Below are 9539 nucleotides of genomic sequence, written 5' to 3'. Positions count from 1 at the left end.
AAATAGAAATTATTAAAGAAGGGAGGGGGGGTATACAGTGAAGTGAAAACATTGTTTTTCTCCACTGTGCTGATTAGTGGCTGCTCAAGACCTCCAACATTCACCACCACCCAAAACCGCATGACCCTGCACCACCTAACCACATCTTAAAATATTACTCACTACTCCATTTTTATTTTTATTTATTTTTACATGTACTGTCCAACATTTGAAATAAATACGTGTTGATTTGGAATAAGTAAGAGTAAATATTTATTAGTTTAGCCAATTTATGTTTTTTTAATTAGGTACATCAAGTGACTCTGGCAGCTCATTTTATTCTGTTATTTACTCTTCCTCAAGTTCTACTTTATGTTTTCCAAATTAAGTCCCATTCTGGCATGAGTACATTTAGTTTTTGCACCTTATTGATAACCTTTTTGTTTATATTTTGTTGCAGTTGTAATCTATTTGCTCTCTATTTGCAGTGCAACTGCTGCAAGACCGTTTCCCTTGGGATAAACAGTAACTTGGGCCCATTTTACCCTCATTTCTATCAGTTTATAGGGAGTTAATTTCACACAAATGTATTCAGAAAAAGGACCACCTAAGCAAAATATAAACTAAAATAATTAAGGAACAAAATTTCATCTAATCACGGAAACCAAGGACTGTATGCTGTACAGATGTTAGGGACAAAAGTTGTGATTTTGTTATAAATACTATAAATAAACTTCACCTTCTTTTCTGATCAATCACTGTAATGTTCACTTGGAGCCAAAAAGAGTTTTATAACAGATTCAACTCCTTCCAGCCATACAGAGAGCTACATCCACCAGTAACCCACCCACCCACATTCACCACACCCCGTCACACAGAAAAAATAATAACAATCTATGGAGGCACCAGGGATGAGACTGAAACACTGTTGAGTATTTGACAGATATTTTGTGCTAGAACAGGAGCATAAAGGCTGCCGTCATGATAACAATGATAACTATGTTGTTAGCATGCGTTGGTGCTTTATGGCTTTAGTGTCTATAGAATACAGTCAAGATGGGCTTTAATTATCATCTGAATCCACCTTGGCATCATCCAGAGTTATTCAATCAAATAATGTAGTCACCAAAAATTTGAAAACCTTGCTGAAATGGGACCAGTGACACATGGTCATGTCTCATTCTTTCTGTGCAACAAGGCACGCGCAGTATGCTGCATTATATAGGAAAGGTGTCAGACACAAGTAAGTAAAGTCCCCTTTAAACTTGTGACAAGTTTGTTGACGCAGCTGTTGAAATAAAATAAATGATTAAATCGTGAACTTCTATCCCTCTCTAAGCACGGGTTGAGTGTAGGAACCAAAACCTACAGGAAAACGTAAATCCCGGCCTGTGATGCTAAAAGTCACAGTTATATCTGTATGATGTGAATGCAGACTTAACATCTTCGCCTAACTGCCCGTATCCCCCATCCACCCCTCCAGCCCATCAGATTTAAGCAGCTCAGCATGGCAAAGCGATGACAGAAGCATGTTGCAGATGCACATTGCAGGACATTCATAGAGGGAGCCTCTAGGGAATTCATTTGAAAGACAGCTCTGTTTTCTCCCCCCATCACACTCATTTTGTGGCTTGCCCTTTCTTGTGTGATTAACTACAGACTTGTTTCTAAACTTTGAGCTCATGGACATCTACGGTTCTCTTTTATTCTCGTCTCTCGTTGGCTTTCTTGTCATTTAAGTTGATGTATGCTTGGTCTCTAAGCTTAACCTCTCCACCCTCAGCATTTACTGTCTTCTAGTCTCTCTATCCTTTCCCCTCCTGCCACCACCACAACACCTCCATCTCACCCTGGCTCTCTTTTCAGCCTCCAGCCTCTGCATCATCATCAAGGTGTCCACGTCCTCGTCGTCCTCCTCCTCCTCGTCCTCGTCGCTTTGCTTGGACTCCTGCAGTCGTTTCTGGAACTGCCACTCCAGCATCAGCTTCCTCAAGCGGTCGCTTTCCTCCGCAGTTCGCTCAGGCTTTGACTGGAAAATAAAGATCGCTCAGAATTGGAGTGGGTTGCACCCGCTATTTGTAAATCCACCACTGAGTGTGTGTGTGTGTTATGTCCTTCCTCGCTCTGAGTGGAGCTGGAACTGTGCCTACCTGGAGGTCCTGGATCTCCTTGTCCAGCAGGTCGACGATGTGGAGCTGCTGCTGTTTCTCGGCCTTCTCCCGGGCGTCTCGTTTCCAGGGGTCCGGAGACAGACTGTCGCTGGACGTCAGCTCCTCCTTACTGATGGTGATGTACTGCAGGTCTCGCCTCTCAATGGTCCGCGGCTGCTGCTGTGGTAACAGCTCCCTGATCACTGTGTCCATGCCTACATCACATTTGAGTTATAAAATCATTTTAAATGTTAGTTAGTTGTTTACATTTAAAAACCTGTTTGGAAGTCACTAATGTTTTGAGATAAGACGTTACATTTAAGAGAGGTTTTGACTTGAATGAGTTACCGGGGTTGGAGGCATTAGCAGGGGGAGGAACAGCTGATCGTGGCAGGCTGGCCAGCTTCTCGGGTCTGGATGGGGGAGGCTGAGGCTGTGGGGGGAGGTAGGGCTGGGGCGGGGTCACAGATGGCAGAGGGGGCTGGTGGTGAGGAGGAGGCATGGATCCTCCGTTGTTGTGAGGTTGGACAGGCATGACGGGGTTGGCCCGGATCTGACCCAGCTTCCTCTCTTGCTCCCTCCTCTTCCTCTCCCTGGGAAATATATCATCATTATTGTTAACAATTATTATTATTATCAACATCATCACTTTTTATGGCGCAGACGTCCGTTACTTTGTATGTGATATTTTATCTTTTATAATGTGCTTTTGCCTGTTGAACCGTGTCTTTGACTGTTTTATGGTTTTTGCAAACGGCCTACAGTTAAATCAAATGTTGCTTTGTGTGTAACATTGAACATTTTTCAATAAATCAAATAAAAGATCATTAAAAACAAACAAACAAAACACCCCACCTCTCCTCCTCCAGACGAGCTTTCTCCTTCTCGTACCAGCGTTGCTGCTCCTCGCGTTTCTTGCGGTCGGCCGCCTGCTGGGCTGCTGCGGGGGAGACGGCAGCGGGAGGCGGCGGGAGCGGGAGCTCAGACTGGGGTTCGTAGTGGTCGTAGGCATCGGGGTACGGGGCCGGTGGTGGGGGGGGCGGAGGGGGAAGGTCGGAGCGTGAAGGCGTCTGCGCCGAATGTGGCGGCGCAGCGTGGGGGGCGTTGGGGGTCTTCCATCGGCCCGGCCCGGTCTTCTGGTTCTTCTGGGAGGACGAGGAGGAGGCGGCTGAGAAGTTGAGGTGCTCTTGGCTCGATGTGGAGGACTCCAACGACGAGGAGACCTGCGGCTGGGGGGCCCAGTGGTCAGGACCTCCTACACCCACAGACACACAGAAGGACAGGCAGTGGGTCAAAAGGTCAATTCTGTTTTTCGGGGTCCGTTGCCCCATTTATGACCTCAGCACTTTGTATGTAAATCTCTGATTTGGTCACATGGTGTTCCCTAAACAGGCAACAGTTTGTTTTTACCTGTTATACAGCAGTAAGTGTACCATTTAAAAGGTATTTTTGTAATCACACAAATCGCTATAACTATTGATTAGATATCTCCAAAGACAGCAACTGGGTCTGCATTGGACTGCACAGTGGCTTTAACACACGCTCAAGAGCAAAAGAAGACAGTCTGTGGGAACTTCGGATGTAAACGCTGGGTTTGCCTCAGGAAAACATTTTACAAAAGACAAAAGATTGTTATGGGATCACAAATATGAACTTGAAGATGGAACCTGCAGCTAGAAAATAGGCAAAAAACATGTGACAAATGGGCCTAGGGTCCATGATGGAGGAAGAAATATAATATTATTAAATAATATTTCCCAGCAGAGCTGTAGGGTGGTGATAGTTTCTCAGTTGGCTTCACCAGTCTGACCTCAGCACTCAAGGTTTCCATGTGGCATTTTATTTAGAGCAACTAGAGATTGTTAAAAATACTGAGACAGCGGTAAAAGAGTTAATAGAAGGTTGACTTTTGCTTGTAAATCAGAACTAATGAAGGTCAAGTGACCGCAACATCCAAAATGAACTGACCACAAAATGAACGGACCACAAAATGAACGGACCACAAAATGAACGGACCACAAAATGAACCGACCCCAAAAAGAACAGACTCCAAAAAGAACCGACTCCGAAAAGAACCGACTCCATAATGAACTGACTCCAAAAGGAACCGACTCCAAAAGAGGCCGACTCCAAAAGAGACCGACTCCAAAAGGAACCAATACCAAAAAGAACTGAATCCAAAAAGAAACGACTCCAAAAGGAACCGACTCCAAAAGGAACCGACTCCAAAAGGAACCGACTCCAAAAGGAACCGACTCCAAAAGGAACCGACTCCAAAAGGAACCGACTCCAAAAGGAACCGATTCCAAAAGGAAGCGACACCAAAAAGAACTGACTCCAAAAAGAAGCGACACCAAAAAGAACTGACTACAAGTGACTGACAGTGTGCAGGATTTCTCATTTTACAGATTAAAGGGCAAACGGCACAATTTGTGGCTTTGTCATTGTGACTAAAATATTGTGATTATTAAATAATCATAAACAATATCAAATGTGATGACATTTTAGAGGAACATTTGGTGCTAAAAACCACTAAGCTGTTACATAAATCTGGCAGTAAACATAATCAGGTGCTACAGTCCTCCGTTAGTCAGCCTCTCTTATCTGAGGTCTCTGGTTTTCCTTCTCCTTACCTCCCGGTGGACCTCTCTGGTAGTCAAGATCTCGGTGTTGGTAGTCCAGGTCCCGGTGCTGGTAGTCCTGCTGGTAGTGCTGCTGCATGCGCTCATCAGGCCTCATACCTCCTGGTGAGGGGTACAAGTCCTCCTGGGAGTGGTTAATCCGCTGGAAAGAGATGAAGATATTGAGTAAGAGACGTGAAAAAGGGGGGCAGACATTGAGAGGAAAGAAGAGAGGGTAGGGCAGGAGAAAAAAAACGGGGGGCTCTGCAATGCTCTCTCTCTTTTCATTTAAGGCTCTATGTGCTATAGGTGGCAAAAAATATATAAAAATCTATGTTTTGTACTGCCAATTTGTTTTGTTATGGTAAAAAAATCATGGCAGAGAATCGTGATTCCAATTTTCCCCCTAATAGATAGATAGATAGATAGAAAGATATTTATTGATCCCAAAAAATGGGAAATTACGGTGTTACAGCAACACATGTACGTTAGTCACACACTACAGAATATCAATGAGATACAAATGCCTGCTACTTATAGATAGCATGATGATAAATGTCCTGCTGCTCCCAGGCTGTCCCAGAGAAGTTACTGCATGATTACCTAAAACATTCATCTATTTGAGGTATTGTTCCGATGATAAAGTTGGACACTGCTACCTGCATGCTGTTGTTGTGGATGTTGTCGACCAAAGGGAGGCGATCCCGGTCCTCCATGCCCTGCCAGTGTTGCGAGGGCCCCTGTCCAGGACCGACGACCCGATCCTGGCTTTTCGAGGCCGGGATGGTGAAGTACTCCCTGGGGTAGGTCTGGGTGGGGATGGGGTAGGCCTCTGGACGGGGAGGGGAGGGCTCATCCTGATGGAAAAACAACAACAACAACAACAAACTGAAATTACTGAACAAACAGAAATTACTGTGAGAAAAGAAAATATTTGGGACACCTTCCCAATTCTAAAACAGGCAACACATTGACAGGAAAGATCATTTCTCATCTCTGTTCTAGATGCTTTGTGTCTCATCTAGTCTGGTGGCACATTCCACATAAAGACGCCACCAGCTTCAATCAGACGGTTACTCACGTCTGCACACAGGTTGCCGGTGGAGACGGAGGTGATCTTAGTGCCAGGTCCTCCGGGGTACACCGCTTTTCCCGCTGGACTCTGGCTCTGATCTGATGACGAAGCAGTGGAGACAGCCGTATTAGTGCAGTTAAAAGTATTCACTAACAACGTAAGGCAATTAAGCAATGAACTAGGGGAATAAAACAGTCATCAACATTTCGAAAATTGCCCCAAAATAGTTAATGAAAGTGGTTTCTGAGGTCGCTTTTTTAAAGACTTTTGCAGACACAGTGTTATAGCCCAGAAGTACTGTGGCACTGCGTTTCCATATCAGGGTGGAGTACTTGGAGAATAACACCAATCCTTTTTTCCTCCCTATTTCCATTACTCCCCATGCCAAGTCTAAACCCAGTGATGTAACCAAAGATCCTGAAGATTTTCAGCTTAATTTTCTGCTTAAATTAGGTGGAAATGTTATGGACATGTGATAACATGTAACATGTTATTACACAATGCTATCCTCGAATTGAACAGTTAGAAATCAATATGTAACTTGGATATTTTTCTCAAATACTCATTTGACATTCATATTGTGAAGATTTAGGCAACATTTGTTTATATGCACTTGTCAGTTTTGAGATATTGGGCTATTTTGCTTCTATAACATGTCTACTCTCAGACCAGTGGAAAAGAAAACAACCAAAATACACATATAGGGGTTTATTTTACGACACATGGAATTTTACAATCTATATTTTAAAAGGTTTCGTTCTCATTCTCTGAGCAAGACATCTCCACTTTAGTAGAGCTTACATATGCCAACATTTGTTTTATTCCTATCTATATTGTGAAGGGTTTCATAGATTTATAAAGCATTTTGTTCCTATAAACTAGAGGAAACAGGATTTTATTTTTTATGGCTGTTGAAAGTATTTCTTGCAGTGATTGCAAAAAAATTCCCTCTGAAAAAACCTGACTAATATGGCACCAAAATGAAATAAGAATTTTGAGACTGCCAACACCCAATGTTCAGAGTTCGGCTCTGAAAATGGATGCAGATCCGCACATATGTACTTAGATAACACCTCATGCTGATCTCCATTAACTGAAGGTGTTACCCTAGTCACATACATCGTCACATTACCGGTAAACTTGGTAAGACAAAAACAAGCTGAATTTTCATGCGGATGCTCATTGCCCCATATGTAGTAAAAAAACAAACATGAGCTTTGGATATACCGTTGTGCTCATAAGTTTCCATGCCCATGCTTAAGTTGACTAAAAAGAGAAATATAAAAAAAAAATCATGTTTTGGAAATTTATCTTGATGCCTTAATATAAAAATTAGTTAAAATCCAACCTTTAAGGACACCAATTTTCTTTGTGAATAAATAATGTATTGTAAATCCATAAATGTTCTTCCTTAAAATACAGGGGTATAAGCATACCCCCCCCCCCACACATAATCTCATACCCTTACCATGGGATACTTTCCCTAAAATCATCTCTCAATGCAAATAAAACCAGCTATTAATCTAACCGAAATAAAACCATTAATATTAAAGGTTGGATTTTACCTCATGATTTAATTAAGGCATTAAGATAAATTTCCAAAACATGATGTTTTTGTTCATTTTTTTTAGTCAACTTAAGCATGGGTATGTAAACTTATGAGCACAACTTTAGATACAAGCACGAGATGAGACTATACAACTTTATTGAGTTTAAGTGAACCCCAACAGAATCCAACAGAGTGGGGGTAAGGGGGCTTACTGGCTACGTTGGGGCTGGAGCGGTGGTCGGCTCGGTTCTTCAGGAGTCGATCTTCACTGCTCATCTTCTTCGGTCCGGGGTAGGAATCCTGCGGACTCTCCGGAGAGCCGTTCTGCACCGAGTTGTTGTACAACTCAAAGCCTTCGCTCTTCGGTCGCAGTTTCCCGTTCTTGTCGCGGCCTCGGTCTGATGCTGGAGAGACGAAAGGGAGAGAACGGGTTGTTGGTGGTTGAGTTTTTACACAACACCTCCTTGACTTAAAATAATTCTGCAGTTTTGGCAATTAAAAAGTAATCGATCAACGTTGCTTTGGGACTTAACTCTTTTACTGAATATTCATAATATTTATCCATGAACTGAGTTTTCTTCTTCCTTATTTTTCCCATGCACTAGGAGGGAATTTTCGTTGTTTTAACGATGAGGGATTTCGTCAAAAACCTTAGGATCCTTTCACGATGTTTGTTGTTTTATTAAATTAATTAGACAAATTACAATTCAGACTTGTGCAGCGTTAGTAACTTTGTAAAAATTGCTTTTGTGAATTTTGCATAAAAGTGAAAACGATCGTATTCAGAGATGAGAGACAAAAAAAATGTCATCACATTTTCATTACGAGGTCTTAAAGGGGCTCCAATTGTCTCAATAAATCAAAGTGTTTGCTGGCAGATGGCCCTGTAAGTATGCATATAGTATGCAGTGATTTTCTATGTGCTACATTTATTTTTTGCTATTTAAATTGGTTATTTTGTAGGTTGGTTTATCTAAAATATTTGTTTTAAAGTCTTAAGAGTTCCATTTTTTTTTTACCATCTAGGTTTCCTTAGTCTGCGGGAACTTGTCCAGTGTCCCTACGTTAACTCTACTAAAGGAAGACCAGCGTCCTTCTCAGACTGCGTTTCACTGTCTGCAGTGGGATACACACTGTGGTCGAGGGAATTGGGGAGGAGAAACGCCCGTTTAGCGTCATCCTGGACCGCCGGTCGGCCCGGCCAGAAGACTGGACCTCAGGTCACATTCCAGCAGACAAAGACCAGCACACAGCCAGACAGCCCAGTGTGCTGCCCAGTGTATACACACACACACACACACACACGCACACACACGCACACACACACACACACACACACACACAAACAAACACGCGCGCACGCGGCTGTGGCCACAAACACTCATTATATCCTTTAGTCTGCAAGCTGCTTTTTTTTTTTTACAGCGCTACAGAGAAGACAACAAGGACACACTGTCTGAACAAGTCTGCTTCTCTTTTTTCATCCCCAACACTAAATTACAGCCATTAACTAATGGCTGAACTGACAAGAGTCCATTCATTACAACTATTCAATAGCACATTATGCAGGTTTAAGGACGCTAAACTTATGATTTGTGTGTGATGTTGTTAAATGGCTTTCAATTTAAGACTTTCATAATGTACATAATTGGTTAAGGCTTGAAACACAGCTGGAATACATTTTATATTTCCCTTGTTTTGTATTAAAAGTAGACCTGTGGATTCATTATTGATTAATTACTTATTATTCATGGGTCCATTGGTTGATTGGTCGGGGTATTAAAAATCCAGAAACCGAGAAAATGTACATCACAACTATTTAGAGCACAAGCTGAAGTACTTAAAATAAAACTAAACAAAATTTGTTCCATTTAATATGATATAAAAAAAGAAAGAAGAAAGTATTTAAGCTCTACAAATTAAGCAAGTTTTTCAAAATCATGACAAAACACAGACAAATAAATAAAGACATAAATACAGATTTAATGCAATAATGTTGTTGCTTCTTAAATTAAGTCCATGCAATGGATTTTTAGACTCGCGGGAAACCTTAAAATATTTAACATCATTTCAGCAGTGAGTGTGAAGTATAAAATTACCCGTGACACTGTAAAATGAGCAGAAACGTAAGCAGACATGTTGCACGTGTGTGTGTGTGTGTGTGT

At 42.0% G+C, this 9539-nt stretch overlaps 1 protein-coding gene across 1 annotated transcript in view; it reads right to left on the bottom strand.

The window, feature by feature from the left end:
- afdna (afadin, adherens junction formation factor a) overlaps window positions 1-9539 on the bottom strand; it is a 95983-nt gene that overhangs the window by 22338 nt on the left and 64106 nt on the right. Inside the window, exons 27-34 of the mRNA XM_034900758.1 lie at window positions 7587-7854; window positions 5832-5923; window positions 5410-5607; window positions 4763-4913; window positions 2985-3384; window positions 2478-2722; window positions 2130-2344; window positions 1829-2008 (exon numbers count right to left, since the gene is read on the bottom strand). Of these exons, the coding sequence (XP_034756649.1) occupies window positions 1829-2008; window positions 2130-2344; window positions 2478-2722; window positions 2985-3384; window positions 4763-4913; window positions 5410-5607; window positions 5832-5923; window positions 7587-7854 (1749 nt within the window). The remainder of the gene's footprint in view (window positions 1-1828; window positions 2009-2129; window positions 2345-2477; window positions 2723-2984; window positions 3385-4762; window positions 4914-5409; window positions 5608-5831; window positions 5924-7586; window positions 7855-9539) is intronic.

This window comes from Etheostoma cragini, chromosome 18 (genome assembly GCF_013103735.1).
Source record: "Etheostoma cragini isolate CJK2018 chromosome 18, CSU_Ecrag_1.0, whole genome shotgun sequence".
NCBI classification, from domain to species: domain Eukaryota; kingdom Metazoa; phylum Chordata; class Actinopteri; order Perciformes; family Percidae; genus Etheostoma; species Etheostoma cragini.
This window is presented reverse-complemented; position numbering and strand designations above follow the sequence as displayed.